Here is a 26,595-nt window from a genome sequence, read left to right as displayed (position 1 = left end):
TTATTAGGTCATACAAGACATTCAAATGAAAAAGGGAGGCTTAATGGAATAACCGTAACAACAACGTTAAAACTATGATAAGATTTAAAATGTTACTTGGGATCCGACTCCAACCGCCTCCGGACGACTCCAACTCCGGCCTATTCCGGACAACTCCGGACGACTCCGACTCCAGCCAATGCTGGAAGACTCCAAACGTCTCCGCAAGACTCCGAACGACTCTGAGCGACTCCACAGTCGACTCTGAACGACTCCGACTCTGAACGACTCCGACTACGAACGACTCCGACTACGAACGACTCCCACTCCGAAACGACTTCGGGCAACTCCGGATGACTTCGGACGACTCCGACTCCGGGCGTCTCCAGGCAATTCCAGACGGCTTCAGACGAACGAATTCGGATAATACTGAGCGGATCTACCTTCCGAAATCGATTCCAAAATTATTTGACTGCAGATTTTTGACGACTTAACCCATCCCTAGTTTCATCGCCACTCAAGGATCAAGATGTAAATCCAAATTTAGAAAAACATCATACTGTCCTCATTAAGTCTTTAAAATTTGTCAAGAAAGCATACATCCAAATGGCACTGTTTCTACACATACCGAACAGCACGTTCTAAGTCTTTTTTTTGCCACAACAGTTTCTAAGAACTTCCTTCACACTCAGCACACCTTAATTAGCGCACGCCGAGCACCACGCCATCCTGCGAGAGCTTTGCCCATGCAGCAAGGAAGTAACGTGTGGCTAAAAATAGCACTCCAAAAAACGAAACGACAAACAACACCCAGCCAACCAACGCATACTTTCGGAAGAGCCTCCACGCTCAGCTCAGCTTAAGCCATTTTATCAATTTTCCGCAACTTACCCAGAACGCCAGTGTCGGGAGGCAAGCTTTCGCTCGCGTTCGTAACTTCACCGGAACGCAACGGCACCGAGGGAAATTTGTCGGTTTGCTTTTATTTTTCCTTTCTTTGGGCGTTTGTACCTTGCTTCGTTTATGCCAGGTTTAAGTTTCCACCTACGGGTAGATACGGCGCTGAGGATGCTGATTAAACGAACATTTTACTCACATTTCGCGTAGAATTGGTTGTGTCTATAAATAAAACCCCCATTCGTTTGCGCTGGCAAGTAGACAGACATAGCTTCTTCGTTTGAATTTGTTGAAGCATGTCACAAGAGATGTTTTGATTCCAAGAATTTATCCGCCATCTGTGCCGCTGAAAGCTTGGGAAGTGAATGTGAAAGATTTGGATCCTAAAAAAAGATCGCAAAAAAGGAGGAGCATTAATTCAATCGCTTTTTATTAAAACGTTGGCACTTTTCAAGTGGTTTATGTGGCAAAACATAAAAGCACATCACACACTCTTCTGCATCCATAGAAGCATCCGGGGATGCATGTTTGTTCCCATCGAGTGCATTGACCTGACCCACTAAGCAGTGCAACCAAAGTGCAGGAATGTGCAATGAGATGGGATGGAAATGCGTCAACATTCGTCTTGCCCTGCGTCCCACCGTCTGCCCATACCCCCCGGCTGTAAGAGGAGCCCGAACCGAGTCCGAAGTATGACGCAATACGTCGAAATCTAGGGCACACGAGATCTAGGGCCGCTTAGCCCGCACCCCGTACGCTATGTACGCTCGGGAGAGCGACACGGCATGCATCGTATAGCTCACGATTCCCGCGAGACTGCAGCCAATGCGAAATATGGTATCAGAAAACACACCGAACACCAAAAGAAAAAATCAAGCAACGCTTTTTGGAATGGCATTTCGTTCATATTATATCCATACAAATCACACCACTTTATGGCTTTATAATCGACCATAATGCAACACCGCAGCTATTCAAAACACCTACCAATAGGAAACCGTAAGCTCTCGCATGTTCCCTCCATATGCATGAGCAGCAGTGCACGCATAATCAGCCACCGTGTTGCGGCTAGACCAAACTGCATACCGAACACGGACCACGGCACGCACATTAGTATTCCAGCGGCGTCAACCCGAACCGGAGCAAGGCGAATTAGCACCGAAAACACACATTGTCGTTTGAGCGCTGTTTGACCAATGTGCACCCTTCCTTCACTGGTCTTTAAATTTGTTCCAAATTCATCGGTTTTCGTCCCCAAAAAATAAATAAAACACAACGCAAACGGCAGCATCTATGTCCGGGCGTGACATAGATCATCAAATCGTGTCGGCGGGTCGTCGCGTGTACCGCACATGGTGGGACACAGCGTTACTCATGTGTGTGTGTATGTGCTGGACGATACGCAACAGCAGGACGTGATGGGTATTATTTGAACAGGAAAAAGCAGTAAACAATCCACCCCCCCCCCCCCCACAGTGGGCCACTTTTGTTCACGTTTTTCGGGTTCGGCCATGACCTTGGTTACTTTTGGCGATGATGTTATCGTGTGTGCGTGTGTGTGTGTGCGTGTGTGTGATACAGTTAATGTGTTGCATCGTAACTTCTGTGAGGTTGTTTTGAAACAAGCGTAATGGCAATAGACGCGTCAATAGACGAATATTGATACATTCTTTTTTTTAGTTCAATTGCCAATTGTTCCAATTGCAAGAGATCTTAAATTAATTCCTTTTAATGTATCCCATAGTTGAAAACGTTCTTCACTTTCATAACATTTTGCAAAATCTGTTCCGATTGCCTTAAAGACAATACAGCGCCTATCACAACTATATGGACAATCGTTTTTCGCGATTTGCGGAAAATCCATAAGTTATAGATAAAAACAGTGAATGTATGAGTTGTGCAGAATACTATTTCACATCTTCGTATATTTTTTTCAAATTTTTTAACACGTTTTTACACGACTTATGACGAAAAAACAAATTTATGGTCGTACCATAACTATAAAGACACTTCGAAAAACAGGTTTTATGTGCTAACAAATCCATTTAAAAATCGTTCAAAAATATAAATAACATATTCTAGACATTTTTATTCTAGAAAAATTGTTGTTGAGCTTTTTGTGTCGCTTTTGTTTGATCGGATGAGTTTTTAACCGTTGTTCACAACATTGATAAGGTTCTCATGGCAATTTCAAAATAATTTTTGGAAATCTTTTTACATACTTTGGTTTGCAATTTCAAAACAATCATTGCAAGCGAAAAAAAAATTGTGTGAAATTTTTTGATGTTTAAAAAATATATATTTTGATAATTACTCTTACAAAACTTATAAAACCTTAAAATAAGTTTAAAAAACACTTTTTTAAAATCGTTCAAAAATGTATTTCTTTAAAATCTTTCTAGAATACGTTATTTATATTTTTTAACGATTTTTTAATGCGTTAGTTAGCACATAAAACCTGGTTTTCGAAGTGTCTTTATAGTTATGGTACGACAATAAATTTATTTTTTCGTTATAAGTCGTGTAAAAACGTGTTAAAAAAAATGGAAAAAATATACGAAGATGTGAAATAATATTCTGCACAGCTCATACATTCACTAATTTAATCTATCTCTTATGGATTTTCCGCAAATTGCAAAAAACGACTATCCATATAGTTGTGGTAGACGCTGTAGGACAATAAATGCTTTCAATTAACAGAGAATAATTATCGGAGAAGAAGGCAACCAACCAAATCACTCTTTTGTATTTGTAAAAACATATAAAAACTGCATAATACATTCAAATAATATCTTCTTGTATGCAAACTACGATCAAAACGTCATTTAATAACGATAATGAGTGAACACTTAAAAAATAATGCATTAAACCCCATTTTATGCTATTATCAGCGCTTGCTATAGGTAAAGGGTGACTCTACAAATAAATGCATTTATTCAAATCATCCTAAGAAATTCCTTCCCCAAACTTTTCTTTTCGAGCTTTTCTACGCGCCACCAGGCGTCTCCTTTTACGCACAGCTTTCCGCAAAAAGCTTTCCACTCCAGCAAAATAAAAGCATCCTTCCTGCAAGCTTTTCCACCGTAAAATCCAACTAGTCGTCTCACTCTCACCACCATCTACCACTGTGCACGGTACACGGCACCGAACACATTGAAACCACGCAGCGGTATAGAACATTCTGCACTCTCGCGAGGGTAACGCGCATACCGGCGACAGTCGACGGCAGCAGTTGATGATGATCTTCCTTCCGACCCGTACGAGCGTGACAGCAGCAGCGTGTTTTGACAACTCTCTATTTACCAGCACGTATTAGCGCACCGCACACTTACACACACACGCGCGCCACGCTTGCCCAAAGGTGTGCTGTCCAAGCAATCATCGCGTGTGCCGCGGCGGTTCGCCACTGCCAACTGGAGTTGTTGTGCTTCCAACGTGTTTGATGCTTGTTTGGCGTGTTTCCCTGCACGACGTCATCAGGGATGCGGAATATGAATAGAGTGGTGTAATGTGCGCTTCATTTGCTTCGGTACGCCACACGGCATAAGCATTTTGCGCCGTTGCTTTTGGCGCCGTGTGTTTTACGGTGTGTAAATGCTGATTGCGTAAAAAAAAGGCTAGAGTGTTACAAATAAAACCAAAAAATCGCAAAGAAAGTGATAAAACAGAGGAAGGAAAAAACACAGCAACCTCAGGCACCATTCCGCAACGAAACTAGTGAAAGTGAAGCGCTCATGAATAAATCGTAGCGTAAAGAGCCGTCGGGACATCGCCAGAGAAGCAGCCGGAAAGAAGAAACAACAAAAAACGTTCCTTCCAGCATAACCTTTAATCCTCGGACACCCAGTCAGCACGAACCAAAGCAGGCGGTGACGCAGAAACTGAGCAACATCAATTTATCAAAGCCAGCCCAAAGGGAGGCGGTTCGTTCAGTGCGTTCTATCCGTACACCATCGTTATCAACAAGTTGAAAAGTTTGGTTTTTTTGTGCCAGTTCATCAGTTCCTCGTATTATACGCCAATCTTTTCACACGCTCGTTTGCTTTAATCTTGTTGTGTCGTGCGGTTTTCTCCCTCGATGCGGCGTGTGATGTATCTATTAGTTTGAACGATAACAGATCAAATCCCACTCTTTGGGGGCATTCAGGCAGGAAAAGGAAGGCTAAAAAACGTGTCTTTTTACGCGTGAGAACGGGCACAACACACGCTCGGTAGGAGGAATTGATTTTGTTACGCTTTTTGTAAGTGATTCCAGCAAGATTGGATAACATCGCCCGATTGATTGCGGCACACAAGTGTTTGCTGTTTTAACAGTGAGTTTTTTTGTTGTTTTGTTCACCCCAGTCCACACAACAACACAGCCGTTATTGGCCCCGCCATCGCCGTACGCCGGGCGCGTCAACCGCAAAGTGGTGGCAATTGGACAACAATTGCAATTCACCGCGCCAGAGACCCGCGCCACAGCCGCCGGCTAAACGACTGTTGTTGTTTTGGCGGCACCACTTTGGAAGACAGTTTGCGGTGAAGCAGCAGCAGCATCATAGCAAGCGTTGCTTTTGCGTCGATAAACAGAGAGCATGGCCGCGAAGGGAGAGAAAGTGATTCGAAGAAGCAAAATGAGTAAGGTGAGTTAGAATTTGATTCGATAAATTCGATAAAACTGTAGGCTAGAAATTAATTTATAAAACTTAATTCAACTGAGTGTTTATAATGGTGTTTAGAAAATCAAAATAAAACACCCCCAAAAAAAGGACAATTTTAATGACCCAACCCAACCTTCGTACCGACAGGCCTTCGATTCGATTGAAGGCGCCCGCTATTTCCCCTGCAAATCCTTCCCTTTATTTTAATGCTGTCCCACGGCCCACGGGTATTATGACGCACCAGGAGTCATCCCACCATCGTTTACAACTGCACGACCGCCGGGCTCTACTTGAAGGCCATAATAAGGACGCGCTCGGACCGAAAAAATAAAACGTTTTCCCCTGTGTCCATCCCGCCCCTTTCCTCGGTGTGCTTGTGGATATCCCTGTCGAGCCCGTCGAAAGATCGATAAGGATGGCCGAGGAAAGTCCAGGAAAAGAGTAAGACACCGAGATGCCCGATTATGTGCGGCCAACGGGCAGAAGCAGCAGCATCAGCGGCGGCGGCGGCGGGTTTGAAGGGTACTCAACTATGCCGCTATCGATCAGGCACGAGATGACGGGCTGAAGGGCTACCGGTGTTCGTATTATTGATGCCGTGCGGTTGTGCGGCTCGAACAGTGCGGTACGAATGTTTGGCAACAGGGAACTATTTCCTTTTTTATTTTTTTATTTCAGCATTATTTAGTTATCATCCTTATCCTTATTATTTAGTTATTTAAGGAAGTCTTTTTCGTCCTGAATCATTTGAAGATTACTCTTTTAAACCTATCCTAATAAACTCGTTTATTGATAGTAGACCGCATAAGCATTTGAAAGTTGGAGCTAGTTAAAAGTTTGAAAGCGATTCAGCCCCGTTTGCACAGTATTTATCATAATTTATTTGTATGTTTTCCAACGATTTTTGAATGCTTCTTGAGTTTTTTTTCTGAATTTTTCCCATGGTTAAGTCGATATGTTTGCTACTTATTTCCTCTAATCGATTTTTACTAATTTGTTGGCATTATTTGATCATTTTGATCAAACTATTATTAACAAAATATAGGTTAACAGTAAATATTTAGTAGGACGAATACAAAAATTGATAGACGAATACAGTCAATGAATAGTGAGACAAGTTCTAAATCAGGGGTCCTTCATGATTCTAGTCAGTTTTTTTGTATGGAGTTTGACAGTTAGAGGTTGCAATGATGTAAACACTCCATACAAAACCACACACAAAAGTAGCCTGAAATTTTCAGTCTAGATTATTCTAGCCTCAAAGTTAGAATGGGATTCGAGTACCTGCTCGAAAAAATGGCAAAACAAGCAAAACAAACCTCCCAGTCAGGCAAATCGGGCTTAATTTACCGCTATCTTACCGCTTAATTACCGGTAATTTAAGAGTAATTCAATGGTAAATTAGCAGTCGTTAATTTACCCGTTCGAGCACTTCTGATGGATCCTATTCCTTCCTCTATTTTATTTTAATTTTTTTCGGCCAAATTGTCAATAAATAACACGAAATGTATTACATTATAGTTTAATGGTTATATTTAATAATTTGCTTTAACTTACAATGTTTTTTTTAACAAACTCGGCTAATCAACGCAATTTCTCGGCTGATTTTTACATTTTACAATTTTGAACACACCGCCGCCGTCTTCTTCCACTAAAAGACAATTACCAGTAAATTGTTTTTGTTCTTATTTACATCTTTTCACTGACAACAAACGACAACTCTTCGTATCGCTCAATTGCTCTTAAATTACTGTTATGGCAGACACAAAACTGCTCGAATGGGTAAATTAACAGAAGGCTGACTGACTGGGCTAGGTGTTGTTTTCATTTATCCTAAGGCGCATTAAAGATATCAGGTGGTGGAATCTAGAATCAAAGTTTATGTAGACCAGGTGGTCGCATAGCATTTTTTTTATTATGTATTACCAATTTACCATTTTATTTATTTTATTTTGCTCAAACATGATTTCTGGTAGCTTGACGAATACACAAAACATTCTTTAAATCTTCATTCAAAAGCAGAAGCGATAAAAATCGAACTTCTAAATACATACACCTAGGGATAAGTCCACCTGCATACTTAACCCACTTTGATAGCTGCTTGAAAACTGCTATACAATGCAAACAGTTGACAGGCTGAAATTTCGATCTAAACGATCTAAAAAAGGGGCCCTCATTCAGAGAACAACCAAAACGCCTTGAGAAACCCTGACTTGAAAATGAAAAATGCAGTATTTTTTTTAGATATGTTTAATAGAGGTGCAAATTATTACATCTGAGAAAATTTTCGCAAAAGAAGAATAACTATCTAAGCCGTAGTTTGAATAGTCTCACTCCTGCTGCACTGTTTTACACGCTTTACTGTATTCCTGCTCAAGTACATTGCGACCATTCGCCCGTTATTCTCGCCCACAAGACGAAGTTTTTTGCTTTTTGGTTCGGAAAGCCAACGCGCGAACGACAACGCAAAAAAACGGGAACCTCTTCAACCCTTTTCATACCCATCGCCCAGTAAACCCAACCACCTTCCTGAGTCCTCTTTATCCCTTTATTCCCCTTCCTGTGGTTGCTTTTGTTGTTGGTTTGTAAGGAACATGGCCACACCGAAAGTAAACGGCGGCAACAAAATGGTGAATAGCGCCGCCACTAGCGCGGTGTGCTCATGAAGATTCCTGACATTGTTATTTTCCCTTTATTATTTCCTTTCACTATTCCCTTGCCCTGTCGTTTCCCTCCAATCCCTCTACACGCCTACTGGGGAAAGCTTTATATCGTGCGCTCACGTTTTCGTCATTCGTTTCGGCACGTTCACAATGGGGAGAAATAAAAAAAAAAGCGCGCACTTACACTACTGGTTTCATTTTCATTTTTGCAATCCCGCCTAACCACTCCCCCCCCCCCCCCCTCTTCCCTTAATCAATGCTCCATCATTTACCGCGCTACAGGAAAAGCGGTTCGGCTCCCGGAATCACCACCGGAATTATGGTGAGCCGGGCAATTTCTTGCTGCACTGTTTGTGTGTGTTTTCTTTTAACTCGCGATTTTTCTTACCTGTGTCACTTTTTTTTTTACTCCGGGATTGATGTTTCCTCTTCTGGCCGCTCACCCAAACACCAAAGCCCTTTGCAACTGCACACGAAGCGTTTCTCATAAGCATTTTTCTCTCTTTTTTTCCTCCATATAGGTGTGGGTTGCCTTCGCCGTGTTCGGTGCAATATCCATCCTGCCGCCCGCGTCCGGTCGCATCGTTAAGCGCAGCTACTCGGATCAAAGTGTGCGCGGCTATCTGACGGAGGTAAGTAAGCAACGTGTGCACCTGAGGCTGAAACACCATCGTTACCGGTAGTAGTGCGGAAGGTTAATGTGCTTTCATTCCGCTCCGGTTGCTTCGTTATCGCACTTACGGCGTGCGATGTGTGTTGCCGCTTCGCTCCCTCTGCGTGTGTGTGTTTGTTTGTGTGCGCATGCAACAGTGTGTGCAGCAGAGGAAAAGGGCTTTTCTTGGCTTGCCCTTTATAGGCGCGGTTAGGCTTTTCTTCCATTTTCCCCTACATCTCCTTCGTGTGAACGACGAAGGCAACACACACACGGTTTCGCTGCTGAGAAGGTTTTACCGCTATGCAAGCCGATAAAATTGAACTCAATTCAATGAAAGCAATCTGTGTGTGTAGCGTCTTTCATAGGGCCCATTCATACACCACAGCTTTGGTGGAGGTCCCTTTTTTTTCTTGGGTTTGTTGGGATGGGAGAGAACGATACATGACTTACACTGAGCCGTGCTATGATTGCTTCCCTTTTGGCACGTTGTGATAATACGTTTTTCCAGGGAAAAGCAATATACATTGTGTCTGTTGTTGCCTGTTATTACTGGGCGCGTGTGATGGAGTGCAAAGAAAATTGACTTTTTTTTTCTTTTTCTTCGTTCGTACCATTGATGCATTTTTACACGCTTTTCGTGTTAAAGCTGTGAGCGAGATGATTATTTTTATAATACTGTACTCAGCTCTGGCTTTAATTTTGTTTTTTTTTTAATACTTTAACCAACCTCAATTAAAGCAGTTCACTAATTTTAATTTAATTAAGTGACTACTGCTTCACATCAAACTGTGGCGTGTTTTTCTTCCTGTAAAGCAACTCAACGGTATTTCCAAATTGATGCCTAATTTAATTGCACTTTAATGAACCTTCGCACTCCCTTTTTCAAGCACCCCACAGCCCTTGAAACAATATTATCCAACCGTGATGGAAGCATGCCGACGCTTTTCGGGGCACAAAGAGGAGCTTTTTTAAACCTTATTAAATTAGCTCAACCAGCCCACCAGACACCCCTTTCACATTGCCTTGATTTCCTTCCTATTGCTGTTGGGAGGGTGGTACCTTACTGTGGAAAATACCGGCACAATTCGAAAAATACCAGGAAAATATTTTCATATCCCTTATCCTGCTTACGCTCCCATCTCTGTCACCTTTTTTCCCTTTCTTATTTCTACAGTAGAAAATTTCACATTCCATTTTTTTAGGCTGGTTGGAATTTTTCTTTGATTTCCAACTTCCACGAAAAACTTTACGGAGAAAGATTGTCAAAACCCCGCCGGGGCTGGTTTTTCCTCCAATCCAAGCCTATGGCACACGGCAAAGAAAATCAATTTCCTTTCCATTAATTGAGTCTCTAATGGGTTTCCTTTCGGTGTGCTGCCGTGGTGAACAAACCACCTCAGAGAGTGGCAAAAATAATAAACGAAAACCCGTAACACCGCCACCGTACCACAATGAAGCAAGAGGAATTTTAGGGCTTTCGGCGTTTGATTAAAAATGGAAATTTTTCCGTCGAAAATGCTACACTTCCACATAAAGACACACACACACGCACACGTATATAAACTCCCAAAAGAATCTTTCAGTTGGTGTTGAGCTCGGTGGCACATGACGTGGGGAATCATTTTTATTCGTCACTCTTTCAGCGTGAAAAGCTTTTCAGCGACAGCAACCAACAATTCCGCCACCTTAATGTAGAGTGAAGACAATGTGCGTGCGATGGTGTGTGTGTGTGTGTGTGTCTAGAGCCTTACTTTCAATGTGAAATCATGCATGCTTCACAGCAGGGCAGTAAACCAACTGTAGAATCGCGAACGGATTTAAAGCGAATTTCAACACACACGCGCACAGGAGGCCTTACAGGGTTTTCCATTCCAATTAACAACTGTCCACAGTCAACTAGCAATCCTCAATTTGAACAACACGATTGTCTACCACTTACAAACAAGTCAAGCCGTTTTTGGTACACTGTCCATTTCAATTTCACAATTGTCGTCTTCGAAAACACACGTCAGATGCGGCACGGGTTGTTTTGGTTTTGGCTGGAACGTGTATCACTTGAAGTTGGGAAAGCTGAGCAACATGGACATGCTAGACAGTTTTATCTATACTTTAATTTTTCAATACAATGCAGAAATTTGTACATCAATCGGTGCTTTTACTGGTATCAAATGTAAAAAAAATATTAGAACGTCCCAAAATAGCTTAAAAACTGTAACGCTCAAAGAATAACTAAAACCATATGATAAAACTCCTTAGCATGTCCATATTGCTCAACTTTCCCATATTCTCATATTCAATCAAGACCTGTTTACAACATGGTTCAATTCTTACAGACAAGTGATACACGTTCCAGCCAAAACCGTGCCGCATCGTGTCGTATGTTTTCGAAGACGACAATTGTGAAATTGAAATGGACAGTGTACCAAAAACGGCTTGACTTGTTTGTAAGTGGTAGACAATTGTGTTTTTCAAATCGAGGATTGCTAGTAGACTGTGGACAATTGTTAATTGGAATGGAAAACCCTGTACTGCTGGGGATTCGGTTTTGGCCTGAAGCTGTTTTACTTTCCTCTCTCTCTCTTACACGGTACGGGGTGCGTTCGGGGGAGGACTTTCACCACCAACAAAAACACTTGTGGCTGTTGGCTCGCTAGACAGGGCAGCTCTCTCTCTCTCTCTCACACACTCCCTCCGTCTGGTCTGATGCGTAGCGCGAAGACGATAAAGATCTTTTGCTCGGCTGCAAAACCTCAATAAAATATCCAATTATTCGCTTGCCTTCGCTTGCCTTTGGCGTGAAGTAGTATAGGAAGGAAAGTTACGGTCGTCCTCGTCCGCGCCTTGAGATAGGATCGATTCTAGTAAGGCAATTGTAACGATTCGCTTGAAATCGCACCCGACGCCAATCCTTGGCGGATTTCACCACCTCCAGGAGTCGCAGGCACTAATGTCGATAAACATACACATACACACCAACACCGTTGTTTTGTTAGCACGAAGATAAAGTAAATAAATTTCATACCATGATGTTGACGCTTTTTTTTCCACCTTCCATTACCCCGAAGCCTCCGTAGGGAATGGAAACGAGAGATTAATGGCTGTTAAGATGAAAATTTTGTCTCAATCCATCAAAATATTTACACACAGATTACACGGGCAGCGATACGGGTGATTGGGAGCAGTAATGTCGTCCAAAGACCAGGGTCTAACAGCAGCAGCAGCAGCAGCAGCAGGTGGAACAGTAATTTTATGCCGACGCTACTTAAGCTTCTGCCTCTACTGCTCCCAGCACTTGAGCTGAGATACAAAAAAGGAATGCACAGATAAACCATTAATTACGATGATAAATTAGGCTGATTTGGCTGCAATCGGTCGCTGTAGAGTGCTGATGAGAGCAGTTGGGAATCTGATTACATGGAAAGATAGATAAGGAGAGAGAGAGAGAGAGTACGTCATCAAAAGGACCCGCGACGGTATTCCCCATAAAAAGTTGGAAAGCATAATATTCTGCACACTTGGTTGAGGGGAAACAAAAGTTTTCCACTTAGCCCTTCAAACCACTCGTTTATTCTGGTGGCGTGAAAGTTGAAACTTTCTGCTGCAAAGACAGTGGGTGTGCATGAGGTGTGAATGTAGACTACGGGAAGATAACGCCTCCGGGAACGAATCTCGTTAGACTTTATGATAGTTTTTTAGGGGCGCCACAAAAGTGGTCCCTAATTTTTTAAAAGATACGCAACACGCTTGGCGAACTACGTTTAGGTAGAATTCGATTTATTTTTTTCTTTTAAGCCGCGGAACGGTGAGTTTGGGAGAGACGCGAAAATTAGTGTTGTTCGTTCGAGAGTTGCCGGAGAAGAAGTGTCGGGTAAGCCGGACGGATATGCGCGTGTCGGTGTGGAAACGTTTAGGACGAGAGAGAGCGTGTATGGAACAAGCCACCGTTTTTATAGCTGCGGTGCAGCATGCTACCACTGTTTGTCCTGCTCTAGCTTTGTGTGCAGTCCCTGCCTAACTAGCCCGTTAAACATTTTCTGTCGGTAGTTCTAGGTGTGCGCACCAGATGGCGTTCTGGTCGCTACAGGATTCCCCTCCTAGAGCGGTGTTACTGGTATCGTAGAGGAAGGCGAGTTTCCGTTGAGCCCTGGTAACACCGGTCGATACGATCGATTCCATATGTCGTAGGATAGGTGGTGGTGGGGTGCAGCTGGCGGTTGGTGCAGCTGGCGGTCGATGCTGCTGGCGGTCGACGTAGCTGCAGGTAGCGACGGTGCATGTGAAATCGATTAAGTGCACTTTCGGGCTTTCGGCGTTCAGGTCGGTGTCGACGGCGGAGGCATCGAAGTCGTGTTTTGCCGGCTCGTCAACGGTTGTTCGGGCGATGGCAGTTGGGACATCGGAGTTATGCGCGCGTCCGGTCATCGGCGGGCAATCGAGTGACGGTGTCACGAGGCCGATATGGTCGTGGTCGTTCGTTGCTTGGGTTGGTTTCAGGCGGTTGACGGAGATTAGCGTAGCTGTCCGTTACAAAGATCTGAAACGACTTCGAAAATTTGTGTAAGTGCTTGGTATGAAGCGTGATACGTTTGTTGCGGCGACGGTCGAATGATATGTTGCTATGGGCGAGCAACTATTCCAATCGGTCAAAGTGCCAGACGGTGTCCTGTAGGAACGTTGAAACAAGTGTCGATACGTTTCGGTTTGATATCGTTCGGGTCAGCAGGTAAGCAGATTGGTGCTGGTCGGTAGCGGTTACCCTGGCTGAGCGAAAAAGTACCCGATGATGTCTGGGCAAGTGGATGAGCAGGAAAGCAGACGAATCCTGTTCCCCCTTACGGTCCTGCCAAACGAATCGTAGTGTCATCGGTTAGGCGAAGGATCTCGCTTTAGGGTTCGAGTAGCGGTCGATGTGGGGATTCTGCTTCGAGGTCGGCATACGTAGCGTATAGCGTTTTCGGTCGGGCCGCTGTGCGGCAGATTCGGTATCGATTCGATTAATCGCTTAGGTGTCGGCATCGGTAGCGACGAAGAAACGTGGCAAGGCGATCATTTTCCGTTGATACTAATCGTCGAGAGTTTTCGATGGTTCGTGGTGAGGAAGTCGGTTGCGTACTGCCTCATTGCGGTCCATGGTGGCACGAGCAAAGAGACCGGCAGTTAACGCCTCCTGACCGAATAGGTAGTGGTCGGTAGGTTGTTCGAAAGCTAATAGAAAGCTTGGGTGCCTGGCGCGGACTGGAAGGTAGTCGTCTTCGGCGGTCCGGATGCAAGGTCGGTTATCGGTCGGTTGCGAGGTACCGCATGGTCGGCGGCGGTTTCCCATTGACGTTGGGGTAGCACATCATTTTTTATCGCTGCAGAATGTTCGCAGTTAGTCGTAAAAGGGTGGATCTTACCTTAATATCACGATGATGATGACGCATGATCGTTGTCGTGGTGACGGCGTGCGTAGTGGCGTCTTCGCGGGGCCTGCTGTCAGCGGCCCTCCCGGTCGGGTAGATCCACGCGAACACGATGATGGCGGCAGCGGCTCTCTCGTCCATGGTGTTAAGCGGTGATGATGACGCAAATACTCCTGGTTGTCTCCACGTTCATGCACAGGTAGAGGTAAGAACGATGAAGTGCGTCGGTTCGCATGATGGTGTGCGTCGTCCTTTTTCGCGAGCAGCAAATGGTGTCTTCTCCCTTACGGCGGAATTGTGTAGACAAAATGGCGGCGTCGTTTTTCTTGTCGGCTGGATCCAAGCGGGTTCGCCTTTGAGCGAAAAAATCGTGATGGCGGCGATGTGTCACTACTGCTACGGCTGGATAATTTGCGTGCGCAACTCGACGTAGGTGTCTTCCTTCTTGTTCGCACCCGTAGATGGAAGCGCACACAAACGGAAAATTCCCAGTAGCACGAGGTGTAGGAACAGCTTGCGAGGCGGTGATCGGCGTCGAGGAGACCACCAGCGGAGATTGTCGTCGATCCGCTTCCAAGAATTGCGTCGATTGCGTCAGCCGTCGAAAGCTCGATGGAAAATTTCTGCTGCGCCGATGATGGTGTGTGTGCGCTTGTCTCGCTTCGAGGCGGCGCGCGTGTGTGCGGGGGGTTCTTTTGTTCGCTGAATGCAGGAACGCTCCGTGTAGCTACGGGCGCACTAACACGGCGTTGCTGCGTTTTTTCGTCGGCCCGCACTCAACGTCCTGTGAATGATGAAAGGGCGCTCGTTGCACACTTTACAGGGAAAGGGGGGAGGAGGCCAGCTGCGTTGCCGGTACCTCTAACGCTGGTAGCACTCCCGGTCGTAGGCCTCACACACACACGTTGTCTTCTCTGCGTCGATCTCCGCTGCCGGTGGCACGTTTTAACACGTTCAACGCGGTACAAGTTTGCGATGCGTAGTACACACACACACACTCACGTACGAATTCGCGGCGTCGGTTGCGGATCACGTCGGGGTCACCAGTTTTAGGGGATCCCGACGGCATCCGCGGCGGGTTGCGAATCACGTCGGGGTCACCAGTTTTAGGGGCGCCACAAAAGTGGTCCCTAATTTTTTAAAAGATACGCAACACGCTTGGCGAACTACGTTTAGGTAGAATTCGATTTATTTTTTTCTTTTAAGCCGCGGAACGGTGAGTTTGGGAGAGACGCGAAAATTAGTGTTGTTCGTTCGAGAGTTGCCGGAGAAGAAGTGTCGGGTAAGCCGGACGGATATGCGCGTGTCGGTGTGGAAACGTTTAGGACGAGAGAGAGCGTGTATGGAACAAGCCACCGTTTTTATAGCTGCGGTGCAGCATGCTACCACTGTTTGTCCTGCTCTAGCTTTGTGTGCAGTCCCTGCCTAACTAGCCCGTTAAACATTTTCTGTCGGTAGTTCTAGGTGTGCGCACCAGATGGCGTTCTGGTCGCTACAGTTTGAATAACACGCACCAGTATCTGGGTTGTGTTTGGCCTCGGTATAGAACTTCTTCGATTAGGAGAGTTGGTCATTATTGAAGATTACAGTTACTGACACAAAAAAACCCTAATTACCGCGTCAATTGAACTTGCTCGCTAGATTAATGGATGGGATGGCTTGGGAAAATGTTCTTTCTATCCGGCTTATATTACAATTATCATATCACAACATATACTAAAGCTTCAAGTAATCTTGAAATTTCAAAGGTTCTTACTTACTTACATACTAATCCGGGGCTACAACCGCTTTGCGGTCTTGACCTGCCTCAGGAGTGACCGAAGCCGCTCACGGTCTCGCGCCTTCGTCTGCCAGCCCGTTATCTCGGCCTTATAGACAGACGTCTCCACGCCATCTTGCCACCTCAGTTTGGGCCTACGACGCCTCCTCTGTCCTTGTTGTCGACCTAAAAAGACTTTACGAGGTGGGTCGTCCGTTTCCATACGTACAACTTAGCCAACACACCGGAGCCTGGCGAGCTTGATACGCTGTACGACAGAGAGGTCGCCGTATATCTCCTATAGCTCGTCATTATAGCGACTCCTTCATTGTCCTTCCACACATACGGGGCCAAGTATCCTTCTGAGCATCTTCCTCTCGAACGCGGCTAAGAGGATTTCGTCAGATTTGGACAGTGTCCATGTCTCAGAGGCGTATGTGAGTACTGGTACTATATATGTACTATAAAGTCCCAGCTTCGTCCGTCGCGACAGATTCTTTGAGGTGAACTGATTTTTCAGGCTGTAGAATGACAGGTTGGCAGCCAGCATCCTTGCGCGCAACTCTGCTTTCATGCTTTTGTCGTTGCTGACCTTTGACCCAAGATAGGTGAATTGTGGGACGACTTCAAAAGTGCGTTCACCTATCTGCACGACACGCCTACGTAGATTCTGATTATTTGTTGGTGGGCCCGCTGATGTTGCCACCATCAGTTTGGTATTTGCCTCGTTTATCTGCAATCCGAGGCTCTCTGTCGCCTGCTCGATCCCTTGGTAGGCTTCTGCTACATAGGAGAGCCGCAGACCAATGATGTGACCCTTGGTGGTCCTTAGAGTTTTCCATCTACCCTCACCTGGCAAGTGACGTTGGTCATAGTCATTCTAACTAGCCTTATCAGTTTGGCCGGAATTCCAAAAGAGCTCATAGCGTCATACAGTTTTACCCTGGCTATACTATCATATGCAGCTGTGAAGTCAATGAAAAGATGGGATGTGTCGTGTCTGTATTCAGCCATCTTCTCCAAGATCTGCCGCATGGTATGATCTGATCAGTGGTTGATTTTCCGTTTCAGAATCCTCTTTGATAGTTTCCGACTATCTCTTCGACGTGCGGGACAAGGTTCATACGTATCTAAACTACAGATTAATTGATTGATTGAGTTTAATTTCAAGTTAGTTTGCTAACCTTGCTAGATATGCTCCATTGGAGCATTCAATATTTTAAATAACAATCATAACCATAATTTTACATCTGGACACAAATATTATTTATTTAGGAATTTAAAATATGCCCTCAGGATAAAAAGTGACGACTTTCGGAGGCTTAAGGTGTGTGTTGGAGCAAATATTGGGACACTTTGCAGAAAATTAGCAACCAAATAGGCAAAAAATGATCACATATAAGTAATATCTAGCATACATCAAACATCTACCTCATCTGCATACAAATCAAAGCAAATTGCTGGCTATGTTCTGAACAATCTTTCCCTCTCGGAACTTTTTCTTTGAGAACTACTGTAGCACATATTCGTAACTTAAATATATGTTCAGCAACATCAGCAACATTGATTATTTACGTTTTGATAGACGATATGATGCTTCAGTGTTGCTCAACCTAAAGTTTTTATAATCCAGTTAACAGTTTTACATCGGCCACACAACGCAACGAGTAACTTTCAGTAATGCAACGAATTACTTTGACATTTCCTCGAACTGCCGCTCCCTGCGTTTGGTAAATTCAATTTGTTCAACATCCTGCACTGCCATTTTCCAAAACTGTCACACAATTTTATCTCATTACAAAGCCCTTATTTCTCCCATACCTAAAATTGTTGCTCTCTTCCCCATATCCCCTCTTCCCTAAACAATACGAAGGTGAACGTTGTTCATCACAAAGTTATGACAACGGTTCAGTGAAAGCCGTCGTCTGGCACAACTTCTCGTCGACAGCAGCATCCGTCGTATCGGCCGAACTTTTGTCCCTTCCCTCCCCATCCCACCCAAAAAGGTTACCTATCCTGCAAAGCTCGACACTTCCGAAGAATCTCCCTTCCCCCCCCCCCCCCCTCCCCTTATGCTACAAAGTTTCCCCTACGCTAGCCGGCTAAATGGGCAAAAGCCGCGAAAGTCGCCCACTCCAAAGCGCCCCAAAGTGTGGCACAGAAACTGAGAATGAATCATTTATTGGACTTAATTAACCCGACGCAATTCACAGGAAAAGGGAGACTGATGGAGGGGAGAGAGAGAGAGAGAGAGAGAGAGAGAGAGAGAGAGAGAGAGAGAGAGAGAGGAAGAGCGCTACCGGGCGAGTTGGCGAAACATTACGAAGTGGAAAACTTTCCGTTACGACGTGTCAATAAAGCTCTCCAGAGTTTGGGGGTCCCTTCTGCTCACTGAGCGGAAAAAAAACTTTCAATCCGGTTAGGTTAACTATCCGGAAAATTTATTACCATCTCTTCCTCCCCTTTTTTTTGTGCTGCAAGAGACACCAGCAAAGCAAATGATGGTCTTACCTAGAAGTATGTGAGAGCAGGGTTTCTCCCTCAAAAAAAAAAGCGTAAAAACAAACACACATCCACTTCAAACGTCCTTTAAAAGTGAACATTCAAAGAGGACGGCGACTGCTGTTTGCATACCTGCTCCGGATACTGTTCCTTTAACGTTCCGTGCATTTTTTTTCTAAGCTCCCTCGTCCCTCCTTACTCGTTTCAGCGTACCTGCTGGTGGAATGAGGTGTGCAAGGAAGAATTCCAGCAGCTGTTCCGATGCCGCTGTCCACAGTGGTCGTACTGCAGGTGAGTGTGCTTCTGCCCGGGTGGTGTACTCGCATGCCCGGGACACAATGCGAACCATGCCAACTTTTATCGCAATGCAGCACAAGCCACCGGCGTGTGTGTGTGTCTATGTGTGTGTCCTCTGTGATCGTTGCTTTAGCAGTAGGAGCTTTTTTGCTTGTTAAAATGTGTTCCTCCACTAACTATTTTCGCTTTACCTTTTGTTTGACTCTATTCGTTTTTTTTTGCTCCGCTTGACATTCCCGGCTCCCCGACTAGATCACCCGGTCGGTACTATAACGCGTACTGCTCCATGACGAACACGGGCTACATCTGGACGCAACCGACGTGGGACTGGGAGACGGCTTAACCTCACCGGCTTTCGCGATGGCAAGGTGGCGATGGTGTGATGTCTATCCGCTGACAAGACGCCTCGAGACACACGCTGTCATAACGAGCAGTGTGAGGAGCCGCTTTTGGAGAGCAGCGCCTATCGTTTGTTGAATCTGGATTTTGTAAGGATTACCAGTAATTAAAGTGTTAATTAAAATTGCATCAGTTTAGCTTAGGTTGGCGCACCGTAGCAGGTGGCCGTTTTGCGGTTTGCGAAACTTTCTACATTATTCTCAATCCGTGCAGTAGCAAGAGCAGTGTTTATTTAATTTTATGTTATGCTAGAAGAAAAAACACATTTCATTTTCAACACCATGTAAAGCTTTACTCTGTAATACATCATGCAGACAGCACAAGTGTGCAAAATCGCAAGGAAACAAAACCAACATCATCAAAAACTAGAACGCACTAGAAGACCAAACGTTTTATAGACTTACATTTTTACACCAAACCAAAAAAAGAAACATAAACAACAGCCACAAAAGCGACATAATCGAACCGAAAAACCAAAAACGGAAATCAAATTTACACTCATCCGCATATCAGCGAACCTGAAATGTGTGTGCGTGTGTGTATTTTAGCGTTTAGGGAACAACTAATTTGGTAGAAACGCATGTTTTGTAGCGGATAGCGATTAGAGAATAGTGACCAAACCAAAAAGGGCCCTTATAGTGGAGCTTGGTGTGCTTTATTTTAAAGCCAGTCCGTGACACACGTACACGAAATGGTTGTAGAAGCAGCCCGGGGGCGCAACGCAATTGTTTCCTTTTTGGCTGTAGGGGTTTTTGGGGGTTTTCGGGGGAGACAAACACGGAGTGCACTGCAGAGCGTTTTGCAGCTCAGCGGAGGAGAATATGTGTTATGGTATAAATAATACACGCACAATGGAAGCTCAATGTTTTATTGATTTAGTTGAAAACAGAAACCAACAGCAAGTGTGTTTTAATGTTATGCCGTTGAATAAAAGTGCAACGAAATAGATTCTTTCTTTTTTTTGGATTTTGAATTACCTGTTTAGGCAGAGCGAATAAAATAATGAGAAACAATACATAGTAGGGTAAATGTACCAATGGTGGTGCAATTTGTAGTGGTACAGATGTGGTTTAATGAATTTAAAGTGTCAGGAAGGTAAATTTATGAATATTTTAACACATAGCAATTGAAATATCTTTTATCTTTGCAATCACAACCATTTTTTACCATTTTTTACACATAAAATTTACGAAAAAATACATATTTTTGTGACTGCTTCTTTGTACCTATAATGGTGGTAATGGTTCCTATAGTCGTCGTATTGTGTTCCTATAGTGGTGGTAAACAAAGCTACCTCAAAAACTGTTCATAATATCAATGGATCTTAGTTTTCAAGTTTTGTTCGTATTAATAGCAAGAATTACTACCTGACTGTATTGATTTCTTGCTTAATTTGATCGGAAAAAATGTATAAATTTGATTGATGAAACCTGAAAGAGATTGCATGATTTGAAGTCAATTTTTCACTCAGCAAGAAAAGCGAATTTTGGCCTTTTTTGGGAAAATTACTTACCGGAAACTTATTTCTGTTGTTTCTCTCTCTCTCTCTTGTTGGCCTGCTCACGATAGAGCACGTCGATGAGATATGGACCGGTCAACAATTATTCTCCAGGATGCTCGGTCCTGACTGCAGCCTCCCATCCATGCAGACACCCGATATCCGTCAGGTCTCGCTTCACCTGATCCAGCCATCGAGATCGCTGTGCTCCTCTGCGCCTTATGCCGAACTGGGCATCGCTGTCGATCACCTTCTTGGTGGGGGGCATGAGCCCGGCATCCTCATGACATGCCCCAGCCATCGTATTCTACCAGCCTTCGCCACCGTTAGAATGCTCGGTTCGCCGCACAGCTCAGCAAGCTCGTGGTTCATCCTTCTCCTCCACGTTCCATGCTCGAACACACCGCCAAAGATGGTCCGGAGGATGCGTCGCTAAAACACACCTAGAGCATTTGCATCCTCCGCTCGGATGGTCCAGGACTCGTGTCCGTAGAGGACCACTGGGCGAATCAATGTGCGATACTTCTGACATTTCGTGCGGGCTTGAAGTCTTCTGGATCTCTGCAGTCGATGAAGCCCATAGTATGCCCGATTCCCCTGTACAATGCGTCTCCGGATTTTGCTGCTGATGTCGTTTTCCGAAGTAACGACCGTCCCGAGAAAGCAAAACTCCTTTACTACCTCGAGATTGTCGCCGTCAACTAATACACTGCTTCCCAGATGGTCTGAGTCTCCGGCAAGCAGGTACTTCGTCTTCGTCGCATTGATTATCAGTCCAATTCTTGCTGCTTCGCGTTTGAGTCGGGCCTTTTACACCTTCGCTGCTGTCCTGCCGATGTCATCTGCGAAGCCAAGAAATTGGAGAGACTTGTAGAGGATCGTGCCACGGATGTCGTTGTCTAGCCCCGCTCCTCGAATGACACCTTCCAGAGCGATGTTAAAGAGCAGACAGCAGAGTCTGTCACCTTGCCTCAGATCCCTGTGAGATTCGAACGATTCGACACTCTCACCTTGCACTGCACCCAGTTCCAGCTGTTTTATATTGATTTTGTAACTATAACGACTATAGGAACATGCCTGTTTTGTGTACCTATAATGGCACTATGGTAAAAAACACCTAAAAATAAATAAATATGGTCAAAAGGCAATACATTTTAGTAAAACAATATCATTTCATAACAGTTACGTTAAGAAAAATAATAATTGCGTTGTTATGTAGTCTTTAAGAACGTTAACCAAAATATGAGTTTCGCTATGAAATACTAAGGATTTTGGAAAAAATGTTGACACATTTCACAATATAATGGATTTTTCGGTCATTAAGTAACGGAATGGCCCCATTTATCTTTTAAACCCTTTGTAAAAGGTTAGAGAACATTTCACTTACTTACTTACTTATCCGGCGCTACAACCGCTTTGCGGTCTTGGCCTGCCTCAGGAGTGACCGAAACCGCTCACGGTCTCGCGCCTTCGTCTGCCAGTCCGTTATCCCGGCCTTAATGGAGGGACGCCTCCACGCCATCTTGCCACCTCAGTTTGAGCCTACGACGCCTCCTCTGTCCTTGTGGACGGCCTAAAAAGACTTTACGGGCTGGGTCGTCCGTTTCCATGCGTACAACATGGCCAGCCCACCGGAGCCAGGCGAGCTTAATACGCTGTACGACAGTGAGGTCGCCGTACATCTCGTATAGCTCGTCATTATAGCGGCTCCTCCATTGTCCTTCCACACATACGGGGCCAAGTATCCTTCTGAGCATCTTCCTCTCGAACGCGGCTAGGAGGGTTTCGTCAGATTTGGACAGTGTCCATGTCTCAGAGGCGTATGTGAGTACTGGAACTATATAGGTACTATATAGTCCCAGCTTCGTCCGTCGCGACAGGTAGAGAACATTTCACACAAACATAAATAACTTAATTTCTTTTAATTTATAGTATGGAACGCATTTTAGTGCAATACCACCACTAATGGTACTACCATCACTATAGGTAGGGGAAGGTAGGTAAAGACGGACACTGCGGGTAAGATGGACACTTCTCATAAATGCATGAAAAAGGTAATTTTCGAGTAATTCAACAATGTAGAATCCAAACTGAAGGTAAAACAACACATTTGAGAACATTTTTCGTGTAATATATGCGAAATTGGTTAAATTTACGAACAAAACAAATTTTCAATTGTGCGCAGCTTTTTGGATCTAATTTGATTACTGCAGGTCGTAAGCTCTGTAACTTGCATTGTTTATATTTTAGGAAGTTTCATTACATCAACGATTTGTCATGAATGTTAAGCCAAAAAATCTGGCGAAAGAACGAGAATGAAAGAATTAACAAATCTTGTTTTCTGCTGGTTTAAACATCCTGACACCAAAGCAGGAACTACGGACACTTTGTGATAGGGAAAGATGGCCACCGAATTTGTTGAGTTATTTTACTTTTTATATCAATTGGTGATGAATACATTTCTTCAAACACCTTAAATAAGGGTATTTTGAAGCTATTAACCAATCAGCAACTTAAGAAAGTATTGAAATATGCGAGGAATGAAACACTGGTCAAAATAGCAGTCATGCGTTATGATATTTCTCGCTCGACGCTGATGAGGTTCTTCACGAAATCCAATATTTTGTCACGACTTGGACAACTTTCATAATAAAAAAGATGAAGTACTGATATCAAATCGTTCAGGAATAGATAAGAGATTATATGGCTTTACAGAATGGGGTTCAAAAAGTTCAATCTTCAATGTAAGAAATGGCTGGACCTATTAACAAGTCCCTCAAATATGCTGTGGTCGCGGACTTTCTGCGGAATAATATCCTAAAGCGAAGTTTTAAATTGCTGTTCTGTAAGCTGATGCAACGTCCACTGTTAGTGCCCAATATTAAAGAAGATGCCTGAAATTCTGCATTCTACGTTCTATTAGAAGCGGTGCTTACAATTCCTAAATTCACGGCTGAATGAATCGTCGTTGCAATTGGCCAAGAATTGGTTTATAAACGTACCAGGACGTGGAAAGCGATAGAATTTGTTAAATTACTGTAAAACTCTTCAATTTCCAACATTTTCTAAAGGTTTCCATCTTAGACTTCATGGTGTCCATCTTTCCCATATCAGGTGTCCGTCTCACCCGAACATTTCCAAACTGCACGAAAAAAATCATGTTTTTCATTCATGAAAAAAACGCAAAAATCGATAGAAGTTTTAAACTTTCAATACATTTTCTGATAAAACATGAGTGTAAGATAATGTATGCACATTTTCATGGTCGTTGCACCTATATATCCTTAGATTTTTACCATTTCCCTTAACGTGTCCGTCTTTACCTACCTTCCCCTACGTTTACCCTATGCATTGAAAGACACAAGTGTTTTTAAATAAAAAATGAAAGATTCATTACATATGGTACAAAAGAAAGAAAAGCTTCCACGTTTATGGTTACACTGTTAAAAACGTATTATTTATTATATACCTATTGATTCATACAAATAAAAGCTTGCAAACAAGTGATCAAAATGAGTGGTATCAATAAGCACTGGCTGCATGAATAGAACACATTTTAAATAAAATCAATTTAAATATTTAAAAAACACACACAACATCAAATAATCAAAGGCAGAGGCGAAAGTAAGCAGCAAAAAGTAATTATCTCCCACTTTGCTTCATCCCGGAGCGATTCACTTCATGATACACAGATTTTTAATTTACATTTAATGCTGTTTTCTACCCCACCCCCATGCGACACAAACACGAGAGAGGAGAGTTTTCCTTTTCCTCCAGTCATTGAAAGAAAAAAAGCTTTTCGCTCCTGCTTCTCCTGCTATATTTACACTTACACAAATCCTAGAAAGAAAGCCAAAGTCCCAGCCTGTGAGCTAGCAACAACGCTAAGCTTTAGAAAAACAGCATTTCATTAATGCGTTACAGTGCGGATGGGAGGGGGGAGGGGGGGGGGGTTAGTAGTTAGCTCCCTCCCTGCTCCCCCTCCCCAGGAGTAGCGACAAAAATAGGTAAACCCAAACCATGGCTAAATGGTAGCGAATGGTGAAATCGAGCACATACCGACAGCATATGCTAACTTACAATACCAAACAAGCAAGCAAGCAAGCAACAACAGTAACTGGAACAAAATCGTTACATGTCAAAGACATGCCTCCCCCTGGACGGTGGGTGGAGGAGGGTGGGGGGGGGGGGGGTGAAGGGAAACAGAAAAATTGTCCCCCGACTCCCCTTGTGCTTGTTTCCCTGTCCGCAACAGTGACGCACAGTGTGTGCCACATACTGAAAACAGCCACTGTGCGTGTGCTTGCGTGTATGTGTGTATGGCGGCGAAGGAAAATCGAAAGAAAAATAGCGTCCCCGCCCCCAACACCAGGGCCACCCGAACCGAGGGTCGTGGCGATACACGAGGGCAAGAAAATTCAAATCATTTGCCACACGGTAAACGAAATTGTCGGTTCAACGACGACGACGACGACGACGAGCGCACGTTTCCGGTTCTGGGACGGAAGTAGTCACAGCGAGTTCCCCAGCAGCAGCAGCAGCAGCAACAGGTTAGTTTTGAAGGGTGGAAGTGTAGAATTATTTGATCTTTTGCGTGTGTTGAAAAGAGTGTGCTTTAGTGTACTTTAAGATGGAATGTCCACGTGTAATAATGAATTGATAAACAAGTGAACAGAACACGGGAACATCAATTGAGTGGAACGAATGTGTTAAATCAATTGGAAATTGAAACGTTTAACACCGGTGTAAACGGCTCAACACGTTCAGTGCATTGATCCACGTTGATTCAATTGACCGATGCACTACATTACCACCAGAGCTCAATGAACGGTCAGTGAGGTGCAGCAGTAGCTGCAACCGGAATCCCCTTGTAGCCCGTGGATGGAACATCAACCACCTGGGGGGGAGGGGGGGGGGGGTAAACCTATCTACCGGTGGGGATGGGAAACATCACATTCAATCCAAAAACAGTTTCAGTCTCCATTTCCCCTCCCTTTATCCCTTTCCACATTATGTATGTATGTATCCTGTCCCATTGATTCCACGCGACAACCACTCCAAACAACAACAACAACAACTGTTCTGTTCATATGGAGGGAGGTTTTGGATCGATTGCCACTTGTGCCACTGCTGCAACTCGTCTCGTTGATGTGTGGTACCGTGCGATAAGCGTTCGGTTTCGGGCATGATTATTGGTGGCAAGCCCGTGGCTGATTGTGCTTGCTGCCACGTGTGTGTGTGTGTGTGTGTGCGCTTGCCCATGTGCCCACGAGTGACGAGTGATATTATGTAAATTTCGTTATTTGATCTCTCATTTCTGCTACTTTTTCCTGCATGAGCGAATGATGCCACGTAACGTACGCACGCACGAGGTAATGATAATCGTATCCTTTACGTGGCATGATGTTTATTTTGCGCGTGTCTGTGGGGAGGGTTGTTTTTTCTGTTGTTATTCTCTTCCATTTATGCATCTCAATTCAATTTGAGTTGGCTCTTTATGATGATTGATTGCGTTAAATTTGAGGGATTTTTTCCTTCTATTTTCACCCCTACAGTTTCCTTCAGTTTCCCGTTGTGTTAATTTTAATTACAGTTTGTGCAAGTTTTTCGTGTGTTTTGTATTATTACTATTTCTCTATGTTTTTGTTTTAGGAAGAAATTTAATGACTCAATTTAACAGATTAGTTCTTTTAAATTCCACATACTTTGCAACTACAACTCACAATTTTTATGAATTTAACCCTTTTTGCCATTCCACTTCACTTCCGCTTTTGACCCGGAAGCTTTTTGGAAGCAAAGCTTTAACGAAGAAAGCTCCTTCTGTTTTTTTTTGTTGCAGCGTAATCAGAGACAAACACCACGTAACTAGCTCGTAACGTTTGAGCAGTGTTACAAAATGGC

At 44.0% G+C, this 26,595-nt stretch overlaps 1 protein-coding gene across 3 annotated transcripts; it reads left to right on the top strand.

Annotated features, from left to right (window-relative positions):
- The first annotated feature begins 4,081 nt into the window (after nucleotides 1–4,081).
- On the top strand, nucleotides 4,082–20,159 carry LOC1276454 (uncharacterized). Of its 3 annotated transcripts, none has more exons than XM_061647000.1 (5): nucleotides 4,082–4,462; nucleotides 5,221–5,501; nucleotides 8,704–8,814; nucleotides 18,709–18,791; nucleotides 19,050–20,159. In XM_061647000.1, exons 2-5 carry the CDS (start codon nucleotides 5,454–5,456, stop codon nucleotides 19,138–19,140), a joined length of 333 nt encoding a protein of 110 aa, XP_061502984.1. In that variant the 5' UTR covers nucleotides 4,082–4,462; nucleotides 5,221–5,453; the 3' UTR covers nucleotides 19,141–20,159. The 3 variants fall into 3 exon arrangements, with proteins under 3 accessions (XP_061502984.1, XP_061502982.1, XP_061502983.1); XM_061646998.1 differs by having other exon boundaries at nucleotides 4,082–5,087; XM_061646999.1 differs by having other exon boundaries at nucleotides 4,082–5,117.
- Nucleotides 20,160–26,595: the final 6,436 nt, after the last annotated feature.

The sequence above is a fragment of the Anopheles gambiae genome, chromosome 2 (assembly GCF_943734735.2).
Source record: "Anopheles gambiae chromosome 2, idAnoGambNW_F1_1, whole genome shotgun sequence".
Taxonomy (NCBI): domain Eukaryota; kingdom Metazoa; phylum Arthropoda; class Insecta; order Diptera; family Culicidae; genus Anopheles; species Anopheles gambiae.
This window is presented reverse-complemented; position numbering and strand designations above follow the sequence as displayed.